At 56.7% G+C, this 23,082-nt stretch overlaps 2 protein-coding genes across 11 annotated transcripts in view; both read right to left on the bottom strand.

The window, feature by feature from the left end:
• ZNF385C (zinc finger protein 385C) overlaps nt 1–23,082 on the bottom strand; it is a 60,377-nt gene that overhangs the window by 13,619 nt on the left and 23,676 nt on the right. The window contains exon 1 of one of the 7 annotated variants that reach the window (XM_038162833.1): nt 11,047–11,161. The exons of the other annotated variants lie outside the window; for them this stretch is intronic. The gene's annotated coding sequence lies outside the window, so the exon portion shown is untranslated. Of the gene's footprint in view, nt 1–11,046; nt 11,162–23,082 lie in introns of those variants that run through there. 7 annotated transcript variants of the gene reach the window in all.
• On the bottom strand, nt 1,550–17,682 carry C27H17orf113 (chromosome 27 C17orf113 homolog). 4 transcript variants are annotated; one of them, XR_005259786.1, is made up of 4 exons: nt 9,694–10,075; nt 7,394–8,018; nt 3,553–6,041; nt 1,550–3,416 (listed from the first exon to the last, which is right to left on the bottom strand). XR_005259786.1 is itself a non-coding variant. In XM_038162827.1 (3 exons), the coding sequence occupies exons 2-3, from the start codon at nt 7,910–7,912 to the stop codon at nt 4,509–4,511; spliced, it is 2,052 nt and encodes a 683-aa protein (XP_038018755.1). In that variant the 5' UTR covers nt 7,913–8,018; nt 17,058–17,682; the 3' UTR covers nt 1,550–4,508. The 4 variants fall into 4 exon arrangements, 2 of the variants coding, with proteins under 2 accessions (XP_038018755.1, XP_038018754.1); XR_005259787.1 differs by having other exon boundaries at nt 1,550–3,142; XM_038162827.1 differs by lacking the exon at nt 9,694–10,075 and adding an exon at nt 17,058–17,682 and having other exon boundaries at nt 1,550–6,041.

Here is a 23,082-nt window from a genome sequence, read left to right as displayed (position 1 = left end):
GGAAGGCCAAGCAGAGGTCTGTCTCCAGCCTGCTCCCCATCCCAGCTCGTGCTCATCACAGATGATGGGCACAGGGAAGCATCCTCCACGTGGCAGAGGGAGTCCCTGCCCAGCTCTGGGAGCAAGGAGGGAGGAAAGATAAAATAAAATAAATTACCTAATCAAACACAATAAATAAGAAATGGTTTCAGAGTGCTGTGAGCCAGAAGAGCCCATTCACATCCCACATGGCTTCACATCCCCTCCAACCCACCCACAGCCCCATCCCTTTTCCTGCAGCAAGGACAAGGTCAATATTCCTCGTTCCTTTGGATTTTTTTGAGGTTTGGGTTCTTTTCCACCTCAAAGGCATCATGGATCCCTTGACCCAGCACAGCACAACCCCATCCCACCACCCCCCTGGACCTGAGAATACCCTTGTGAGAGGCTGACTGGCCAGCCCCCACTCCCACAGCAGAAACACTCTCCACCAGCACCCCCTGTGCCAGCACCGAGCCTGAGCCCCCCTCCAGCCCCCAAACCCTGGCGCCAGCTCTGCAGAACGAGGATCCCAGGCTGGTGCTGCCCCTCACTCTGCTCCACACACACCCCATGCCAACCCCAGCTGGTGCAGGATCTGAGACGCGCATGTGAAATTCAAAGTTTGAGAGACTCCCTGGATTTGAGCAGCGAGTGCTCGTCGCCAGCCCCACGGGCACCAACGACCTCTTTCTGGGCGAGCGCACGCGGAGGCTCTGCCACGGCGCCGGAGCCATCCCCGAGCCAGGCCTGACTCCGGGGAGGAATTACAGTTTGCTTCATCAGGCGTGCACTGATCAAGTTAATTCCAGAGTCGCCCAGGAGGGAAATCTGCGAAACCGCTTAAAAATAAATAAATAACATTACAGCAGCAGCCAGCAGGGCTGGGTGAGGGGTGCATAATTAACCTTGTGAGGCGTGAAACAGCGTTTCTACAGCAAATCATTTGAGACGGCTGGGCTGGCGCCAGAGGAGCTGCCCTGGGACCCCACAGCACACGCAGCCGGGGCCCCACGCGAGAGCAGCAAAGGCATTTGGGGCTGGATCATGAGGGGTGCAACTCGTCACAGCCAGGGTGACTTGCACTGGCCTTAGAAACATGAAATATAGATATACACATACACACACACACACAAATATAAATATAAATATAAATATAAATATAAATAATAATAGAAATATAAATGTAAATGTAAAGATACACACATTTTTATATTTATATATTTAATATATTTATATATAGATATATTATACATATATATAAAATATACATATACAGTATAATATACATATATATAATATACATATATTATATATAAAATATACATAGACATACACACACATATATATAATATACATATACATACATACATATATATCTATAGATATAGATGATATAGATATAGATAGATATAGATATAGATATAGATATATAGATATAGATAGATATAGATATAGATATAGATATAGATATAGATATAGATATAGATATAGATATAGATATAGATATAGATATAGATATAGATATAGATATATCTGGGGGGAACAAGAGGTGGGCGATCACCTGATCCCCAAAATCAGTGACTACAAGAAGGGATGCTGCAGCTCAGCTAGGGCTTGGGCAGAAGGGAGCACTCCCTGGGGAGCAGCTCCTGCACTGGGCAGGCGCAGGACGAGCGCTGAGGGGACACAGACTCCCAGCATCGGCCACCACCTGCAGCAGCTGCTGCCCACCGAAGGAACAGAGAAGATATGTCAACCTTTTTGGCACATCCTTGAGCTCAAATTTGTAGATTAAACACATTTCCGGACTGGGATAGACCAGGCAGTTAGAGAGAGCTCAGAAACCCCTGTGAGACCCTGCAGATGGGCAGGTTATTTCTCACTTGGCTTTGTTCCCAAAGCAGACAAGACCCTAAGGAGCAGGAAGAGGGTTGAGGCCACCCCAGTGAAGCCCCCCCAGTATGTCACAACACCCTGCTGGGGCACCCACAGGATCTCTTGGGGCACCTTTCCAAGGTTACAGGGCCATGGCATCGTGGGTCCTGCCTTACCTTTGCTGCAGGGCAGATTCCAGCAGCAGCTGAGGGCAGTATTTTTAGGTATTAATTAGACACTCAATTAAGGAGATTTGCTTCTGGGAGAGTGGCAGGGCCCCAGGTCTGTATAGAATGACACGACCTTAGGCAAGGTGACAGGCATGGCCGGCAGCAGGTGGGTGAACAGGCCCTCAGTGGTTCAGCTTCTTGTCCCGGCCCCTGCTCTGTCTCCCCCCACTTTGGCAGAGCAGCCCCCACCTCCACAGCGAATGCTGCTGCTCTGGCACTGCGGCTCCTCCTGGGACAGGACGTGCTCCAGGCTCTGCCGAGCATTCCAAGGGGCTGCTGCAAGGAGGGGAGCACAGGAGCCACGTGTTCCTGCCATGAGCACCTGCTGCAGTTTGGGGGGGTTGTCTCTGTGCCCCCCACCCAGTTCCACAGGCGCAGCTCAGGCGTGACCAAGAGGTGTCAAAGCCACGATGTCCCTGACATGGCGCTGTGTGTCCCCAGCTCTGGGCTCAGCCAGACACATTGGAGCCTGCACATTCTCTGCCTGGAGCTCAGCCCCTTCCCAGCCCAGTTCCCGTCCCACAGACAAGTGACTTTTATAGGGATCCCTCAGAATTTAAAGGAATTTTCAGCCCTACATTTAACCAAACTCACCCAAACTGTGTCAGGCTGACCCCTCCACCCCTTCACTCTGCACAGCCACTGAACACACACCTCCAGCAGGTTTTTCTCCTGCTCCCTGTGAGGCAGAGCAGTGCAACTGTTGTGCTCTGTCACCTGCCTGTGTGAGCCTCCCAGAGCTGCCTGTGAAGGTGGCAGGGCCAGGGCCGCAGGTTCTCATACCAACACGAGTCTGCCAAGGACCCATCTCCACAGACGCCGCAGCCTCAGCGAGCATCTGGTGCAGAGTCTGCCCAGGCCAGATGGAGACAGAGCTGTTTATTCACACAGAGCCTCCCTCCTGCTTGGGGGATGTTCTCAGCAAATTTTGATGGTGTCTCTAAATCCTTACCAAGGGCTTTAAAGCTTTTGTCTCCGGCCAAGCATGTTTCCAGGAGGCTCCTCAATGCCAAAGGCTGATGGACAGAGAACAGCAGCTCCCAGTCACAACGCTGGACCCTGATGGCAGCACCAGTGCAGCCCCAGCACCTCTGGGATCTGGACCAGTAACAAGCAGATTGCACTGCACTGGACTCCCAGAGCAACCAGACCTGGACTGTGGGGCAGCAGATCTGCTACATCCTCCCATTTCCAGCTCTTGGCAGCCCCAGCAGAGGACCCGGCGCTCAGGATTCAACTGAGGTAATGCTTCATGCTGCTGCACTGGGTTTATTGCTGATTAGAATCAGTCTGAAGTGAAAGAAAGAGCCCTCCAAGTGAAACCCAGCAAAGCCCAGTCACGCTGGAACGCAGCAGCAGCACCCCAGCCCTGGGGGCAGAGGGGCCTGAGCCTCAGGCTGCTGCAGGCACCAACAGCTCTGCTCACCTCGGGACAGAGAGCAACACTTCAGAGCAGAAATATGAGCTGAACACCTCCAGTTGGCCCCGAAAGCAGGTGTTGAAGGACTTCTCCCAGACTGCAGGTTGCCAAGAGCTCAGGGTGCAAAGGGAACTCGGGGATGGGAGGACATTTTGGAAAGAACAAAAATTAGTTATTGATTGTTTTTGGACCCCTGATCATAATTTATTCTGTCCTTGCAAAAAAAAAAAAAAAAAAAAAAGTCCTTTTAGATATCTTTATACTTTAAACTTTAGGAAAATTGAGATAGACCTTTTTAATATAGATATTTATATATGTATATTTATATATATACACACATACACATATGTACACAATGATGCATTTAAAGTTAATATTCCCTCAGCCATTACAACATCATTCCCTAAATCTCTTGCTCTTGAAATGATCATGACTTGATGCCACTGCTAAAAATACCCTGTGCTGTGTGCAAGGAACACCAACACGACACCGCCAGGCACATTGGGGTCGGCGCAGAGCTCGGAGGATGCGCTGCCTTTTCTGCATTCACTCTCCAGGCTCCAGAATAACAAAAATCCCATATTTTTGCAGAGCATTAAACAAAAGCTGCTGGGTATCTTTGTGCGAAGGCAACGTGACATTTGAGCTCAAGAGCTTTGCCTTCCTCTCCCTAAAACAAATGATGACAAACCCTTGGAAAAAAACTCATTGCAATTTGGGTTCTCGGGTGGATTCTGAATTCCGGGCGATTCAGACAGAGGTTTGGGGCATGAGGTGGTCATGGGACCAGCCTTGCTTTGCAAAGGATCCTGTTTTCTCTTCCCAGCACAGAGCAGGCCACCATCCACTGTGTTTGCCTGGCCCCAGCAGTGACCAGTGTCGTGGAAAGGGCGTTGAGCTGGCCCCGGGCGCTGCCCGCAGGCCCCGCTCCAGCCCGAGGGCTCGGGCCTCGCCAGCCACGCTCACTTCACCTGCGCCACGATGAACCCCGACTCCCTCATGCTCTCATAGTACTCGACGGCCAAGGCAAAGTTGAACTCGCTAATGGCTGGCCCGTCGATGGCGATCTTCATGAGGTCGGAGAGCCCCTCGTCCTTGGCGAGGCGCGAGCGGCCGCGCTTCAGCAGCTCCCGGCCCCGGCTGATCTTCTCAGCAAGGACCGAGCCCAGCGGCAAGGCCAGCGCGATAGCTGCCAGCACGGCGAAGTCTGGGAAGAGTTCATGCATCTCAGAGCTGCTGTAGACCAGCTTGACACAGAGGTCCTTGAAGGAGAGCTGGCTGAGGCTGAAGACGATGCGCTTGAAGAGGGGAAAGTCGTTCAGGGCCCTCTCGCTCACCACCACCCGCGAGTACACCCGCAGCAGGAAATTCAGCTCGCTGACCCCGTAGCTGCCGATGTCCTCCAGAGACTGGGGGTAGCACTTGGGGTTGAAGATGGCAGAGAAGGAGCTGATGGCCTCCAGGACGCTGCTGGGGAACCTGTCCAGCAGGTTGCCCCGCACCCTCTCCAGGTAGCTGTCCTTCAGGTGCTCGAAGTGTTTCAGGTGCACTTGGGAGCAGTTGGCCAGCTCAACACCCTTGTAGTACAGGCGGCTCTCGCCCTCCCGGCCATCCTGCGGGTGCTTGTTCATCTCGCTGAGGAACTCCCGGAGGTTCTGGCCACTGGTGCTCTGCTGGGCCTGCAGAGTGGTGGCTGTGGCCGAGACGATGGGCTTCAAGATGGAGAGGTCAAAATCCTCGATCTGGAAGAAACGACTGAGCTTCTGGAAGATGGGGAGGACATCCAGGAGGATCTTGGTGAAGGCCACAAACTGGAACTTCTTGAGCTCTTCGCAGAGGCCACGGGCCACGGGTGAGCGCTCCGCCTGGCTCTCCAGCAGCAGCACCAGTGTGGGCCACGAGGAGTCAATGGCTTCTACAGCTGGGAAGATAGAAGTCCAGTGGATGGCTTTGGGGCTCCCGAGGTCTATCTCACAGAGGTCCAGGACTCTCCGCAGCTCCTGCAGGCTATTCCCTTCCCCTTGGAAGTTGGAGTAGAGCCTATACACCGCATCCACGGTGGTCTCATACTTCTGGAGGTACTCGATGGTGCTGATGCTCTCGGCCAGCAGCAGGGAGGTGCCGTGGGACAGGCAGTGCACCTCAGTGAGGAGCGGGCAGAGCGAGGTCAGCGCCGTCCCCACCCCGCTGAGCCGCTCGGCCACCAGCGAGGCACTGTCGGCGCTGAGCCAGGTGAGCTTCATGGTGGGGATGCCGAAGGAGCGCATCACCTCGCCCACCTTGCCTGCCACAGTGGAGGCCTCCCCGGTGGGCAGCTCGAAGCTGCCCAGGAAGGTGGTGGAGGTCTGCCCGTTGCAGGGGGAGACAGTGGTGGTGAACACGGCGAGGCTGCGGTGCTCCAGGACGTCCACCGTCTCGTCCACCACCAGCCCAATGAACGGCGAGGCTTTGATCCTGTGCCTGTCCTCGTTGTGGAGGACTTTGGCAATGGCTGCCTGGGCCAGTTGAAGGAGGGATGCGGGGAGGGAGAGAGAAATACAAATGAGATTCAGAGGCAGTGGGAGATGAGCAGCACTTGGCACAGAGTGAGCGGGTGGGCTCCCACCCACAGGCTCCTGCAGCGCAAGAGCCCCGAGCCAGGGAAGCCCTTACGCACAGAGGCTGGAAATCTCCTTCTCTTTCCCGAATAAGCTTTCTCCTCCTGCTTCTGTTTGGCAGCTCAAGCACCATGGGAAGCTGCTGGGAGCTTGGGGGTTCCTGTCCTGAGCTCGGGGTCAGAGCCCCACAGACGCAGGAGGACACAGCATCACCAGCAGCAATGACCCCCTCAAGCCCCCAGCATCCCATTCCCAAGCCCCCACCTATGCTGGCAGGACACCAGGAACCCACTTGCCCCATTCCACTCCAGCAGTTCCACTTCACTAGCCCAGCAGAGGCAGGAGCAGCAGCAAAATGGTAACATTTTTTTCCCTTTACTCATTTACTCACACTCCCCCATTTCAGGCAAACTCCCCAGTTCGGAGGGAAAACTTCCTCTGTGTGTGCAAGTGCTGCAAGGATCACCACAGGCTGGGAAACCTCATTAGTGGGTTTAGTCTATCAGTAGCAAAATAAGGCTCTGCAGAGAGCTGAAAAGCCTGGCAAACAGCCAAGACTCACTAAAAATTTAATTTGATTTCAGCAGGCATGAAACGTTCGTAAAATTCAGAAATCCCTCTTAAACTCTCCGGCTACTTGATCTTTCTGATCACTCAGTTTAGGGCAAAAAGAGGCAAAACCCACAGTGCTCGTGTGCTAATTGAACTCCTGAGACAATTAGCATTCATCCAGCAAAGCAGCCGGGCAGGCTCGGGCACCACCCCTGCCCTGCCGGGTGCAGTGCCCACACACCACAGCGGCCACCCAGGTGCAAACCCCCTTGCCACAGTGATACTTTATGAAAATCCCTTTGCCAGGATTTTTTCTCCTGAGAAGCCTCAGAAAATAAATAAAAACAATAACTATCTGGTGGCTGTGGAATGTGGTCTGGAGATGGTTTACCAACAGGTGCATCTTTGATTGGTCTCATGTGAATTGTTTTTTACCTAGTGACCAATGACAGCCAGCTGTGTTGAGGCCGTGAGAGTCACGAGCTTCTGTTATCATTCCATTCTATTCCTTTCTAGCCTTCTGATGAATCCTTTCTCCTCTACTCTTCAGTATAGTTCTAGTATAGAATTTTTAATATAATACATATCATAAAATAATAAATCAGCCTTCTGAAACATGGAGTCAAGATTCTCATCTCTTTCCTCAAACATCAGGGGACCCTTGAACATCACCACACCCCCTAGCCCCCCTTACACACCTGCATCTCCCTGACGCTGCCAGGGTGGTAGAACTCGCTGTGCTCCGAGGCCAGCAGCGCCTGGCACAGGTTGAACTTCTGGAAGCTGAGCAGGGAGGAGCACTTCTCATCCGGGATCTCCTCCTTGGCCATCCAGTAGACGGTGGTGAGGACGGCCACCTTGGCCGGGTTCACCTCCACCTTGATGACCGAGCGCAGCTCGGGGTGGCCGTGGACACGGCTCTCAAAGGCCAGCTGCTCGCGGTTGACGGCCAGCGCCTGGCGGTGCGCGCCGGAGGTGACGTGCCGCAGCAGCGCGTGCCGCTGGAAGTTGTCCGTGCCCACGGTAAAGGCGTTCTCCGCTTTACCGTGCTTGTTCTTCACCAGTGCCTGCCGACACTCTATGCAAAACATGAGTTTCCTCTCATAGTCAAACTCCAGCCAGGTAAATTCTTCCTTCCAGTGCTCATTGAAATAGCGCTTACACTTTTTATTGGAATTGGAAGTTTCCCCAGCTGGCTTTTTCCCTGGAGGCACCATACTGCTGTGGCTGGGAAATCAACTAGGGCTGAACCGCACCGTGCCTTGAGGAGCAGCGTGCACATTTAATTTAGTAAGAAGGTCTATTACCACTCTCCTGGTCCGACTGGAGATGAAAGAGACACAAGGGAAATGGGATTAGGGCCCTGCAAACCTCAGCCAGGGCTCGGCTGTGGCGGCACAAGCGACAGTGGCATGGTGACAGCAGCGGTGACAGCGGTGCTGAGGGCAGCTCAGGCTGTGCAACAGCCCCATCACCATTCGTGGGGATCCCATCAAGCACCTCATCAGCACCAGCAGAAACTCTTGGTGTCACTGGTGGGACTGGCACGCACACAAGTGGTCCCATCAGCACAGGAACACCCACACGCTTCCCCTCGGATCAGCCTTCCCCACTGTGCTGGCACTGGGAAGGTGAGGAAGGCTCAGTGGGGGCTGAAACACCCAAAAAAGAGAGTTCAGCCCTAGAGGAGCAGCACCCACAGCTGGCAGTGAGTGCCAGGGCCCTGGAGCAGAACAAGGGTGACTGGGAGCTAGCTCGGACACACGTGCTTGTGCGCACACGTGTGCTCTCAGTCCTGCCTGGCTCATCCCTCTTCCAGGGAATTGCCAAAGCCATGGCAGGTGCCATGGCAGCAGAGCACACTCAGTGGCATCCCAGTGTCCCTCCCAGGGAGTGACACACTGGATCCACTCCAGGCCAAGCTCCCAAATATCTACTGAGCTAGAGGCTGCAAAGCACTCAAACATGTAACCAAACCAGGACCTGAAGGGTTTAAGCATTCACTTGACCTCCTCCCTACAGTCCAGGCCCGCTCAGCCTGAACTCACACTTCTCCACGAACCAGACTGAAAATCCAAACTGAGCCTTGATAAAGGTGTTGGTGAGAGGAGGGGGAAGAACCCAATGCTGCATGAGGAAAGGGGAGAACCAAAATGCAAGGGAAAAAGAAAGAACACGGACACTAAGCGGAAAGAAAACTGGGGAATACCATCAGTCCACGTCACTTGCTGAGACACCGATGAGGAACTTGGGGTTTTTCTGAAGAACAAGCCCCCAAACCAGAGCCATTGTGGGAGCAGGGGGAAGGAATCCTCACATTCAGGAGTTACAACACCACCAGGACTCGCAGCACTGCAAACACCCATCCCCACGGAGCCAGCGCTGCCCACGGGGTGCCCTGGACAACGCTGGCAGGTGGCCCTGGAGCGACCTGCACCGCAGCCTGGCACAGCGACCCCATCCATCCCTGCGCCGGGCTGCAATGGCCCCACGGGGAGCATCCCTGTGCTCTTCGCCTGCCACTGACCCCACTCGCTCCCAAGCCATCCCCACAGCCCCCCCAGCACTTGCTCCAGCAGAAGCCGCCGCCTTGGAAAGAAAAGACAAGAAAAAAGAGCAGCAATTAGCCTGTGGGATGCGGGAGGCCGAGGCGGGGGCTGGGATGGAGCAGAGCTCCGTGGCACCTCTTCCCACAGCAGCCGTTCCCGCAGCGCCCGCCGTGCTCTGGCACCGGCCCAGCTCCCCTCCCTGCTGCTGCCCACGGGCAAGAGCAGCGCTGGCATCGCGGGGGACCCGCCAGCGGCTCGGCAGGGGGACACACTCGGGTCCCGAAGTTTGGGCAGGATGAGGGTTTAGTTGCGAGAGGACAAGCCGCTGCTGTGCTGACCCCTGTCCCCGGAGCATCAGCCCGGTGTCGCCGTGCCCGGGAGGGTGAGCGGAGCAGCCCCAGCGCCCAGCCCAGCGTGCCCACCCCGCTCAGCCGCCCCTACATACGTACCATGGAAAGGCTGCCATAAGCTTTGGGGCGGGGGGCTCGCAAACTTCCCAGATTTTAAATAGGAAAAAAAAAAAAATTAAAAACATCTAATAAAAAAAAAAAAAACAACCCCACCACCAAACAAAACAACAAACCAAATAACCAAACCCGGCCAAGCAACGCAAAAGCCAAAAATAAGCCAAAAAAAAAAAAAAAAGAAAGAAAGAAAAAAAAAAAAAGCAGCGGGGCGTTTGGGAGGCGGCACCGCAGCCCCCGCGGCCCCGAGCGCGGCGGCTGCGGGAACAAAGCCTGCGGCGGCCGCCCGCGCTCACCGGAGCACGGGAGCAGCCATCTTGCAGCGAGCGAGGGCTGCCTGGCTCACGGATGCTCCCGGCAGCTCACGGCGGCAGTGGCCACTAGCGGTGACCGGGATGGAGAAGGCCCCGCGGCCGTGGCAGGGCCACGGGGACGGCGGCCGTGGTGGCCGGGCCAGGGGACACTGGACGTGGTGGCCGGGCCACGGGGACAGCGGTGTGGTGGCCAGGCCACGGGGACTGTGGATGTGGTGGCCGGACCATGGGACACTGGACGTGGTGGCTGAGCCACGGGGACAGTGGAATGGTGGCTGGGCCATGGGGACCGCGGACGTGGTGGCCGCAGCGGCCCCTGGGGACGGGGAGCCGTGCCCTGTGCCTGCCCCATGCTCACCTGCCGGGAGCGCTTCCCCCAGGTGCAGGGAGCCATGGGCATCAGGTGCCCGGGGACTCCTAGCCGGGGTGTCTCAGCTGAGGGCTGGGCACACGCAGCAGGGTGAGCTGCAGGAGCGTTTGCAGGCAGCCAGGATGGGTGTTTCTGGGGTTTGGAAGTGTTCTGGAGGAGTTCTGGGCAGAGCAGCCCCCAGCAGTGGAGGAGGAGGAGGTTGGGGAGGATCCGAGTCCAAGCCCTTTAGGGAATGCCACAAGGTGTTCCTGCTTACCTGCACTCCTGGCCCATAGCTGCAGGGCTGGGGCTGAAACACAGCCCCTTGCCCCAGGGCTCCCTAATGAGCAGAGGGGTTCCTCACATCCCAAAAAGCTTTCTTTTAGCAATAAATGTGGGTGAAATTTAGAGCCTCTCAGCTACTTCCAGAAAGAGGATTTTGTGCCACCTTTGCTCTCCCCAAACAAGGCTCCCGAGAACACTGAAATCCCAAGGGGCACCAGTGTCCCGTGGGACCCCTGATGGGAGCCTGGCTCCTTGCTGCCCAGCACATATCCCGTGCCTGGGAGCTGAAGGATGCTCCCACCCAGACTCGCCCTTCTCCCGGAGTGCAGATGGGCCACGAGGAGGGACGTGGCCCCCCGGAATTTGCCTGGATTAGGAGCTGCATTGTACCTGGCTCCGGCTGGCTCTGCACCAGGGGGGTCTGGCGGCCCCCGGTTAATTCCTCTCTTGAGGCTCCTCCACATATCCCGGGGCAAGAGGCTCTTCCTGCGCTGGGGACATTCTTGCTGAAGTGTCAGCCCAGGGTTAATGAGAGCAGGAGGTGGTGAAACCAGAGCCGGCTCCTGGGGTGAAAACACACCCCATTTATTCTTGTGCTAATGCCGCGAGAAAAGAGGATTGAGCCTTTTTAATGAGTTTTTTAGGCAGAGCCTGCAGCATCCCCCGGTCCCATCCCCTGGTTCCCAGCACCCAGAGCAGGACGGCAAAGGTCAGCGACCCCAAATTAGCAATGGCTGGAACCAACTCCACTTCCCACGGGGACCCCTCCGCGGAGCCCTTGCAGTGGAATCCACAGGACCAGTGGACTCCAGAGGAGAAGACGTTTGTTCTGCCTGCCCCATGCAAGAGGCAAGGCTCAAACCACTGACCCCTTCTCCCCTGAAACCCATTCCTGCTGGAAGCCTCAGAACACGAATTTTGGGCAGATTTTGCAGGATGTCCCTCACCCTGCCGAGCACTCTGCCCTCACATGGCTGCTGGATGTCAGACGTCCTTCCCAAAGGAACTGGAGTGGAGATAGTCCTGTTTAACTCCACGCAGCAGCGGCGGCCGCCTTGGATCGAGCCAATTGTTGCTGTTTTTCCCGAGCTGGGTGGGCAGGTGCCCGGAGCACCAGCACATCCATCATCCCCACGGCTCGAGGGTGGCAGCAGCCATGAGCCACAGTTTCCATCTGAGTCCCAGTTTCCATTGGCATCCCACACCTCGGGCAGCCAGAGCAGACCCCGGGTACACAGCTCCCGCTAGGATGCTCCAGGCACCCCTCCCTGCACTCCAGCCCCACATCCATGGATGGGTTTCTTACTGCATCTATAAGAAGCTGAACAGAAGAGACCAAACCCAGTGATATTACCCAAAAAAAAAAAAAAGTTTAAATCCCCGAGTCCAAAGATATTTATGAGATTTTGTTTCCATCCCTGCTCTAAGCCAGTCAGGCTCTGGGAAATGACGCACACCGTTCCCTCAGGGAAGCGGAGGTGCTGCTGTTCCCAGAGCTGCTGACCCCAGGGAGCCCATCCCTGCTCAGCCCCCAGCTCTCTCACCCCTGGGCACGGGTTAGGAAAGACCCAGCACCCTGCTCACCCTCTGCCCCCCAAACCCCAGCTGTGCCAGCCCCCAAAATGAGCGCGCAGGGGAGGGAGCGCTCCCGGGAGCTGCCCGGCTGCATCCCTCGCACCCGAAGGTGGTGACAGCTCAGCTCAGTCCCTCCGTGTGTGTGGAGGGGGAAGGCTGCGAGGAGCCGCTGTCTCGTGTGGGAGAGAGCACCCGGCACCGTGTCAGCTCAGCCAAATTAAAAATACTCCTGCAGCCCCCGGGCTGGTGCCTGGACGGGCGGATCTGGCAGGGACAGGCCCTGCAGGATGTGCAGACACTGGAAGGGACGTGGGGAGGAGAAGGGGATGGGACACACGCTGGGGGACCCCAGTGTTTCCCAGCCGTGTCCCAGCTCTCCTGCACAGCTCAGGGCACTCAGGGGGCTGTTCCTTCTCTGCTGGGGCTGCCCTTCCAGCACCACTGTGGGCACAAAGGCTCTGGCTCCAGCACGCTCAGGTCCTCGTGGAGGGGCTTGGATGGGCAGTGGGCCGTAGGAAGGGAACCATGGGGGGCTACTGGAGAAGGAGCCCCCCAGCTTGGTGACGTGGTGCCCCCCACACACACCCCACAGCCACTGCCAGCTTGCAGGATGCAGCCTCGTGCCTCGTTCCCCTGCACAGCTTTGTCACAACCTTCAGCTGCGTGACTGCAGCTGGCAGGGAACAAGCCTTGAAATAAACTCAGATGACATTCCTGCAAACTCTGGACATGGCCACAACAGGATTACTGAGCTGGGCTGGGGAGCGGGGGGAGCGTGCTCATCTCTCCCCGCCGGCGACCCCAGCTCCGGGCTGAGGCTCCTCTGAGCAGCAGCTGAGAAGGGCAAAGCCCTTTTGTCAAGGAGCAGAAGCAGGGACAGGGTGATCTCGCTCCCTGGGCTTCCTCCAGTCCATGCACCTGGTCCTTGGGAGGCAGCTTGGCTGCATCTTTCTCCCCAGGAGCTACAGGGAGCTTCACCCCACAGCACTCCTATCAAAACCAGCTGCTGAGGAGCAAAACTGGTTATCAGTCTTGCTCCATCGAGCATCTTTTCCTCCCTTGTCCACAAACATCAAGCCCAGCTCCCTTTGGATTTTAATTCCCAGCGCTCCCCATTTGCCAGGTAATGATCTGAAAAAACAGCATTTAGGGATTCCTCCCCCAGCAGAGACCCCAGGCAGCTCAGTGTCCCCTGTGTCACAGCCAGCAGTGCTGCCAGGCCAGTGCAGCCCAGCCAAGACCCCTCTGACCTCTGCCACAGGCCCCGAGGGGCTCGGGAGGGATTTGGGCTCATCCTGGCTGGAGGCAGCAGAAGGGAGGTGGCAAGCACTGAACCCTGATCTGGGCTCCACTGCCCACCCCTCCCTGGGTGGTGGGGGAGAGGCCAGGCTCCTCCTGAGAGACGGAGAGCTCAGGAGTGCACCAGAGCCCCCCATCAGTTCAGCCTTTATTCTGGACACTGTTTAAATTGTAAAAATCGCAGCCAAGTCCAATTCATTACAGCCGAGGAACGGCTGACAGAAATGAAAAGGGAGAAAAGCTCCTCAGATTGATGCTTTCTCACCATTCCAGTGAAATAACCAATTTGGAACAAATTAGGGGCTCCCGTCTCCACCAGCCTTTTGAATTGCCTCCAAGCCAACGCACATTTTTCATAGTGCAGCGTTTCTTCCATTAGCAGTGAAAATTAATGATTTCTATTATTGAAGCACCTGAAGGCAGGTGCCTCCCTCACACAGCCGGGGCTGGGCTGGCACCGAGCCCCCAGAGAGCCAAGAAGACCCACGAGAAGACAGCCAGGTTCAGGGACGGTAAGTGACATGGCCAGGGCCACCTGGTGGGTCAGTGGCAGAGCCAGGCTCCAGCCAGTGGCCATCCCTGCTGGGCTGTTCCCTCTCAGCAGTGCCATCCCACACGTGCCAGACCACCGTGGTGACACCCAAACCTCTGCACGTGACAGTGCCACAGCTGTCCCCAAAACCCCCCCAAGCAGTGAAACCACGTGGGCTTCAGCCAGTCCCAGTTTGCTTGGGTAGGGGGAAAAGGGGAATTGCCCCAAGGGCACAACTCAAACTTCAGGAGACAAGTCCTAGGGCACCAAGAGGGCTTGAAACCCCAATCCACTCACATATTTCCCCTCCCAGGTTTTAGAGGGGCCAAAGCCCTTTGCCTCCCCTCTGCTCCCAGCATTATTCCCTGAGCACAGCTCCCCAGCAGCTGAAGCACACAACCCCTGCCACCACAGCTGCCCCGTGGCCAGGATGGTCCTGCCTAGGGTTTGGGAGATGACACACATCTGTCATTATTTTTTAATTAGATTTTTATTTCCTACCTCTAGTATTTCATTGTAATTTCCGCCACTCCTACCCAGGCCATGCTAATATAATCACTCTGGAGGAGAGTGGGAGCAGCCAGCCCACTCCTTCCAACATCCCGCTCAGGAAAGGCAAAAAAAAGCAATCTGCTAAATCCCCAGCCCCTGCAGTCATTACAAGCTCAGGGACATCAGGTGGGTGCTGAAACAAACCATCAAAGCCTCAGCGCCGCCAGCACCTGCCAGGAGCATCGGCACTGAGAAACTTCAAAAAAAAAAAGTTCACATTTGCTCAAAATACTTGTTAGCAGTTCATTACCGCAGCAAGGTGAGGCATAATTAAAAACGGACTAAAGAGATTTGTGAATTATACCCTCGGCTTGATGCTGGAGATGCAGTGATATTTTTTAGCCCACATCATCCTGGAGGTCAAGATTAGATGACAGCTTGGTCTAAAAATACTCTGAAGGGGAGGCTGAGGCTGTTGGAGGAGGTCAGAGCCCCCCGTGCCCCCCTCCCAGTGTTGCTCAGGGTTGAAACCAGGGGACAGATGTGCCCCCCCAGGACATTGCTTGGAGCAAGCCCCAGTAATAAAAACAACCGCTGCATTTCCAGGGAAATCCACCCAAAACAAGCACAGGGAAAGCTTGGAGCCACCATCTGCCAAAGGAGCCCCAAAGCCAAACCCAGCAGCTCAGTGGGGCCAGGCTCCCCACACTGTCACCCCCAGAGGTCCCATGAGGGCTGGAAATCACCATGAAAGCACCACGTTCTTCCCCCTGGAGCAACACGGTCCTGGCATGGGGAACATCAGTGAGCCCAAGACACTGCAGGGTCAAAATCGAAGCTTTAGTAGGTATTTATTATTTCCTCCATATCTGAGATCCCAGAGTGAAAAGCAAGCTCTGGGGTTGGACTTGAGTTTGTCTTTTAAGCCTGCTTTGCCTGATGAGTACTCCAGCTAAATATCCCGAGTAGTGTTACACGTTCCAGAGAGACAGGGAAAGACATTTCAGAGAAAAGATTGTGTTTCAAACTATTAGAAGAATTACATTGATCCGCGGGAGATGGCTGGGGCCAGCTTGATCCATGGGAGGCAGGCACCCCAACGTGGGCACCTGACGATGTGCCAGGCTAACAACATCCATGTTCCTGGCTTGGTTGCCCTCAGGCAACCACAGGCACCCACGAGGAAATGTTACCAGAGGAAAGCCTGCAGACGTGCCTGTGCCTACACAGATGTGCACAGCACACACACAGGGACACACACACAGAGAAGTGGCACTGCTGCCCATGGGGACACGCCAGCCCCATCGCTGCCAGCAGCCAGGGCCGCGCTCCCTGCCCAGCACCTGCTGCAGAGTTAACACTGATAACAACAAACCCACTACAATTGCCAGCCCCGAATCCGCGCGGAACCGAGAGCGGCGTCGCGTTCTGTTCGCCGCCGCTTCTCTGAGCCTGGCCACGGAGCTCCACCGCCGGCCACCCTCACAAGGACACTGCTGGGCACTCTCCCCCAGCCTCACATCGCGCAAACAGCATCGAACGTCTGCGTCGCAGGTGCAGCAGAAACACAAGTTGGAGCTGACACCCAGACAAAGAGCAAGGGCAAAATCCAGCCCCGTCAGCACACAACCTTTTCCCTCCTCTTTTTGCAGCCCTGGGAAAAATCAATAAGATGCAGTGAGTCAAACTCAGCTTGAAGCCCGTAAGTAATTAGGATTAGCAGGCTGGGAGCCGAGGGAACAGGCTGCCTATGTGCTGGGCGGGGAGGGACCATTTTGTGGGTGTAGGGTACAGCCTCAGCTGATGCAAACAACACGAGCAGCTCTTTAACGGGGTTTTCAGGCAGAACGGCAGTAAGGAATGGGAACGACATCGTTTGCTTAGAAACAAGAACATCTCATGAGGATAATTTGGGGTGCCAAGCCGTGCTAGGAACAGGATGGGGACCCCACAGGTGAATTAATAGTTGAGTTTGATGCCGAGCCCATTCCCAGCCCCTCACTCTGAGCCCGGACTCCTTGAGTACCGCTTATTCCGAGGTCCTCTCCCGGCAGTAAATAACCCACCTCAGTGTTTCGCTATTTACAGTTTAGTTAGTGGCCAAAATCGCAAAGTGGAGTAGAGACCCACACACACACACACAGTCTGCGCAGAGCTACCAGCAAAATAAGAACCAATTCGGTGTGTTTCTGTCCGTGAAGAACAGCTCGGACGCCGAAAAGTGCCCTTTCCTCCGGCTGCAGGAACCCGGCAGAAGACGGGAGCGCTCAAGCCGGGGCCGTGCGGGGGGCGGCAGCCCCGGGACAGCGGCGAGGCGATACCCCGGTCCCCCCCACCTCGAACCCCACCGATCCCCCGAGCTCCGCGGCTGCCCCGGTCCCGCCGCACCCCCGAGCAGCGGCTCCGCCGGCAGCGACCGGAGGGGATGAAGGAGCGATGGAGGGGGGAGAGATGGAGGGCGACGGGGAGAGATGAGGCTGCGGGAAAGTTGCGTTTCACCCACCTAGAAGCATTTTGGATGCGGCTGCGTCGCCTCCGCGCTGCCGGTGCCTCCCGCTCGCCGGGCAGAGCTGCGGGCAGGGCCGGGCGGGCGCAGCCCCGCTCCCGCCGCCCCTCGCCCCGCGTCCGGCCCCGCCTCGGCCCCGCGGGAGCGCGGGGGGAGCAGCTGCCGGAGGTGCCGGGTATCAGCGCGGAGATGGGCGGGGGGACCGAGCGCTCCCCCTCCCCGCACGGCCGCCCCCGCGCCGGGGCTGCCCGAACCCCGCAACTTGGGGCGAGGGGAGGGAACCCTCAGCGGCTCCGCGGCACCCCCGGGGCTCGCCCGGAGTCCTCTCAGGTGATGCTTTGGGGTGACACGTGCCGAAATGTCCTTGTGGGGAGGGGAGGGGAGACTCAGCGGCGGCCACGCACCCCGATCCCCGGGAGAGGCTCGCCGGCAGCAGGGACCGTGTCCCTGCCTGGTGACAGCGGCTGTGGGTCCCTGCTCGATCAGCCCCAGCCCTGAGTGCTGGAAGCACACAGGGTCTGCCCCGACCTTGTCAGCAGCTTGTGGGGTGACACGAGTGGACACGGGCAGCCTGGCCCGGGTGGGGTGCTCATCTCAGCCCCCCGTGACTGGGGTGCTCATCTCATCCCTCCCGTGACTGGGGTGCTCATCTCAGCCCCCCCATGACTCGAGTGCTCATCTCATCCCTCCCATGATTGGGGTGCTCATCTCATCCCTCCCATGATTGGGGTGCTCATCTCAGCCCCCCATGACTGGGGTGCTCATATCAGCCCCCTGTGACTGGGGTTCTCATCGCAGCCCCCCCATGACTGGGGTTCTCATCGCAGCCCCCCCATAATCGGGGTGCCCATTTCAGCCCCCTGTGACTGGGGTTCTCATCACAGCCCCCCCATAATCGGGGTGCTCATCTCAGCCCCCCGTGATCGGGGTTTTCATGAGCCCAGGGCTGCTGCCCTCCCCATCAGTTCCACAGCAAGGACTGTGGCGCTTGGGCTCCTCATGGCAGCACCTTCTCTGTGCTGATTTTTGGCTGCTTCTCAGGAGGCGAGGCTCATGGCTTGCTTACACTGCTGCCCTTTAAACAGGGAAATGAAAAACCTGCTTGTGAAAAGGGGAAACAATCACCTCCCCTGCCTCCCTGAGCAGGAGACAAGAACAAGGAAGGAATGAAATATTTTTCTCCAGTCGAACAATACAAGGAGTTGGGCAGAAACTACTGGGCCACAAGCAGAGTGAAAATGAACCTTTTAAACCATGAGATGCCCGAGTCCCTTCCCATGTGCCACAGCCAAACTAGGCACTTTTGGGGTAAATTACAGAATTTTGGTGCGCTGAAAAGCACTAAAGCCATCAGAGCCCCTCTGGGCACTGCTGCAGGGCCAGGGCACGCTATGGGTCTTTCTCCCAGACTTCGGCCTGGCTCGGCTGGCAGCGGGGCAGCGCTGGCCGAGCCCCGGGCAGGGTGTTGCTGTCAGGGTCGTTAACAGCAGCAGTAAGTTTAGCCGGGGCACTCGCTAATCCGGGATTGACAGCTGGCCCCGCACGCCTGGCCCGGCCTCCCGCAGGCTATTTAAACCCGATATTAATTTGTTTAATGTCATCAGCAGTTTGGCGTTACTGCGAGGAGCGTCGAGCAGAGGGAGCTGGAAATGCAAGGACTGGGAGGAGCGGGGGGCTCCTCCATCCCAGAACGACGGCTGATCTCCTTTCCCTAGGGATAAAGCTATGAGCAAGTTTTGCATCTCCTGACCTCCAGCCCCTCTGGACCGATGTATAACCCTGATTCCCTCTCCGTCCTCCATTTGCCCCTGACCAGCCCCTTCAGTTCTCCCCAGCAATTCCCTCGATCGATCCTCTCCCAGCTGCGGCTCCTGCTGCATTTAGCCCAGCCAGGCCAGCGGGTCCCGGCCGGCATCGCCGCGGCTGAAAGGGCTGGAGCCGGAGCGGCACGGCGGGGTGGGAGGGAGGAACGGGGTGTGGGACGCTGCACTTTGTGGCCGAGCCTTTGAGGCCAGCTGGAGCGGAGGCTAATTGCAGGTGCTGATTACAGCCCCTGCCATTAACGCCTCCGGCCCTCCCAGCCCAGCGCATCACTGGAATTTCCCAGCTCGGCGCTGCGGGTCCGTCCGGTGCATAACTTGCTATATTTGTCCATATTTGCCCATAACTTGCTATATTTGTCCGTGTACCCCAGAGCTGGCATAGGGCAGCAGCACAAACCCTCCCACAGGGTCCAGACCCACATCCCCCTCCCAGTGGTGCTGCCAGCTGCCCCCATCCCAGGGAGCACAACCTCCTCTGTGGGATGAAGCTGCTGCAGCATCCACCCCGGAGTGGCTGAGAAGGGTGCCCAGGGGTAGTGTCAAAAAGTTCCACCATCCTGTGAGAGGCCCTAAAAAAGCCCCAGAGCCAGCACGGGTCACATCCACAGCCCCTCGTGGTCACCACTTTCCAGCTCAGGTTGGTATCCGCGTGTGGGACACTGGTGGCTGAGCACCCCAAGAGCGTGGGGATGGAACCAGAGGGTTTCTTGTGAAACGGCCCCAGGCCCCAGCCTGCAGCTCATCACACCCATCCCGGGAGAGGCAAATCCCAAACACGCACTCAGCCGGGCTTGCTTGGGCAGGCCTGCTCCAATCCTGCCTGTGGCTTAAAGGACGAGGGAGGGCAGAGAGCAGGGGAGGGTGCTCGGGCTCAGCTGTGCCACCAATGTCACCAATTCACAGGGTTCTTTGTGACAACAGACTCCAGGAACCACAACAGAGGGATTACTCTGAACCCGACTGAGGGCACAGTTAAATTCTTTGCCGGCTGAGGGACACCCAGGACTGGCTCTTCCCAGCCTTAGACTCCAGAGGCAGCCTGGCAAATAGAGACCAGAACTGGGCAATGAACACACCAATAAAGGAGGAGACAAAAGCCCAGCCAGAACTGCTCCCCTGCCCAAGCCTGCTGAGCCTTCCAGAGCCTTTCTGGCTGACTTTGTTCACCAAGGATTTAGGGTATAATTTGGGGGTGAAAGACGCCAGATAGGATCAGGACTGATACACCTGGAGGATGGGTATCAGCTTTCTTCTGCTCTGTAACTTGAGCCCCATCAGAAGCAGAAGGCTCCGGCTGAAGCAGCCGCCGGCGGTTCATCCCTGCCGGGCCAGGAAGGCAGGCGCTGACCTTTCCTGCTCCTGAGTTTGCTCAGGATTAAAGTAACATTTTTGAAGGGCTGAATCCTCCTCCCCCGAGGGGCTTCCCACACAAAGAGAATGGGGTTTGTGGCTCGCAGTCCCCCGTGACCCCCCTGATAAACAGAGACTTGCCAAACTGCTGAGTTCACACTGCCCACCCAGATCCTTTTTTTTTTTTATTAATCTCCATTTTTTAAATGAATCCTTCCGGCAGATTTCTGCCTTTATGCAGAGCAAACCTAGGAGCTTTGTGTCAGCAGAGGGGTCTGGCGACCCTGGGGGACACAAACCCCCAGCTCTGACCCCCAGGGATGAGCCAAGGTGGGCAGGGCTTTGGTGGTGGAGCGATGGGCTGTGCCTCCCACCTTCATCATCTTTCCCAGGGAGATGGCTAATTACAAAGGCATCCAGGACACGTCTGTGAATAGGGTGGAGAAACTGGATGACCTAGAAATATTTAATTATCAAGAAAAGGGGTGGAAATTACACCTGGAAATAGTTTCAGAGAGAGAGAGAGTGTAAGATTTTCCATCTAACTGAGGAGGGCCCTCCTGGAAGGCACAGGGCAGAGGGTTCCACCTCGCCACCACACTTTGGTTCCCCCCCAGCCCAGGGCAGATTTCCTGGGGGGCGATGGGGCCCATATGGAGTTTGGCATAGAACTAACTACCCAAAATCTTCTGGATGCTTGATTAGCCGGGGCTGATGCTGCCTCTGGTCTTGCCCATCAGGTTCCTGCTTAGCTTGGGCCCCTCAGGAGCTGCTGGTGCTCAGGGAGCTCATCTGGGCAAGCACTCTGGTGCCACAGCTCAGAGCACACTGAGACACTCTGGCTGGCACAGCAACAGCCAGAGAAATAAAACCGTTCCTTGTAAATCTGTGGCTGCAGAAACTACCAGAGGTGAGCTGGAGCAGTGTTGTGGGCAAGCTGTCCAACAACAGTGATAACTCAGGGGCGTGAAAAAGGAAGGGAACTGAGTCTGAGGTGAGCAGGCAGTGCCTGCAGGCAGAGGCAGCCCTGCTCCAACCGCTCCAGCCACTCCAACAGCTCTGACAATTCCAATAGATCCAACTCACACGCTCCAAAAGCAGAGCTGGGGGCAGCCCAGGGAGGCTGCAGGGAAAGGCCACAGTCCTTGTGCTGGAAGGACACACGGCTGTGAACAGCAGTCCCTCACAGGCAGCTCATCCAGAGCTCTGCACCACTCTGCTCCCAGCGTCACCAGCTCTCCCAGCAGCACCAGGACCAGAGAGCAGGGCCCTGGATCCCCCTGGATCCCCAGTCCCAGGCTGTGGACGTGGCCCCAAAAGCCAGAATCCCATTTTCTCCCTCTGCACACCCGCACTGACGCCACGGGGTTACGGAAAGGAGAGCTCACTCTGGGGAAGAGGCAGGAGCATGACGAGGGGAGATCATCTCTTCAGAGAGAATTTTATATTGCTTACGACTTACTGTCTGGGAACATAAAACAGTTTAAGCAGCCGACCCTAAATCACAGTGACAGCTCCACACTACCCACAACCCCCTGCTTGCCCTCCCCTCCCCATCCTGCTGGCTCCAAACTCGCTCCTCCCGTGTCCCCGGGCCAGCAGCACACGCGTGTGCCCACACAAACACACACACACACACAGAGGGCACGGAGAGGAGCCCGAGGCTGGATGCCGGGGGCAGGATGAGCTGCGTTTCCATCACCGAGACGCGGACAAGTCCCTTCACCCCTGCGCAGTCCCGGTGCTCGCACGCACAGCCGGGCACGACCTGCTCCATGCAGCGCCTCTAATCCCCGCTGACAGCCTGGCGAGAGCGGGGAGCTGCGGGATGCAGCTGCGGGACGCCGCAGGATGCTCTCGTTTCTCCCCCATGCCAGAGCAGGACAGTGGCTGCGTCCTCCCCAGAACAGCAGAGCCCCCCGGGAGTGCCGAGATCCCCCCTGGGGGTGTTTAAGATATGGCTCCTTGTATCTGTGATCAGCTAATAAATCATTTAATCGCAAAGACAAGATACCGTTGTGAAAATATACAGCAGCCCAGCAGCCCCCAAGTGCCCGGGGGCACAGCCAAGCCCTCCAAAGGGATGTGTTTGGATCAGCACCTGGCGTGGCCACAAGAGCCAGGAGCCTGACCCTGGAGCATCCCCAACAGCAGGCACCCTTCCTAGGAGACATCCCTCCATGCCAGGGACCTCACCCCCTGCTCAGAGCTGCTGATGGAGCTCTGGAAAAGGCTCCCTCAGGCTCAGAGATCCCTCAGGATGGGGACCAGCGGGTGTTGACGAGTCGGGACACGCTCACAGTTCAGCTGCTGCTTGGACCATTTTTTTCCCCTGCTTAAAATAAATGCCAGGTTTCCTCTTCCAAATCTGCTGAGCTGATGCTGCATGGGAAATTGTGAAATACTCCATGGCTACGTGTTCCTCGTTGTTCTTAATCCACTTCTAATTAGTGTCACGTGTGTGGCAGCCCTGAGCTGAGTGGCCGTGGAACACTTACTGAGGCAACTTGACAGCAAACCCACTGGAAGAAAGTGACAGCTAAATCCACGATGAAAGAGGAATGGCTCACAACTGCAGGGCTTAAAAATAACACCAGGCAACTTCCTACTGATTTTTTTTGGGGGGAAAAATCTCCACTATGCCAGCAGCGCAGCACAGCCACTGCCAGCGCCACATCAGTGGCACCCTGACACTCCCATGGCCCAGGCAGCCCCCACCAGCCCACACAAAGATGATATTTGATTTATATTATCTGACACTGATATATTTTGGCTCGGTCTCTATATTTCTTAAGCTGGAGCATCCACCTGAGCACCCCAGCCCCTGCCATGGGAGGCTCCCACCTCCT

The sequence above is a fragment of the Motacilla alba genome, chromosome 27, assembly GCF_015832195.1.
Source record: "Motacilla alba alba isolate MOTALB_02 chromosome 27, Motacilla_alba_V1.0_pri, whole genome shotgun sequence".
Classification (NCBI taxonomy): domain Eukaryota; kingdom Metazoa; phylum Chordata; class Aves; order Passeriformes; family Motacillidae; genus Motacilla; species Motacilla alba.
The sequence above is the reverse complement of the archived record's forward strand: the minus strand, read 5'-3'. Positions and strand labels throughout refer to the sequence as shown.

What these genes read in the sequence shown, in the direction of transcription:
- C27H17orf113 (XM_038162827.1), bottom strand. Translation starts at nt 7,912, where the DNA reads ATGGTGCCTCCAGGGAAAAAGCCAGCTGGGGAAACTTCCAATTCCAAT. An exon ending in GCAGCGTCAGGGAGATGCAG is followed by an intron (nt 6,042 to 7,393) that starts GTGTGTAAGGGG and finishes CAACTGGCCCAG; the next exon opens with GCAGCCATTGCCAAAGTCCT.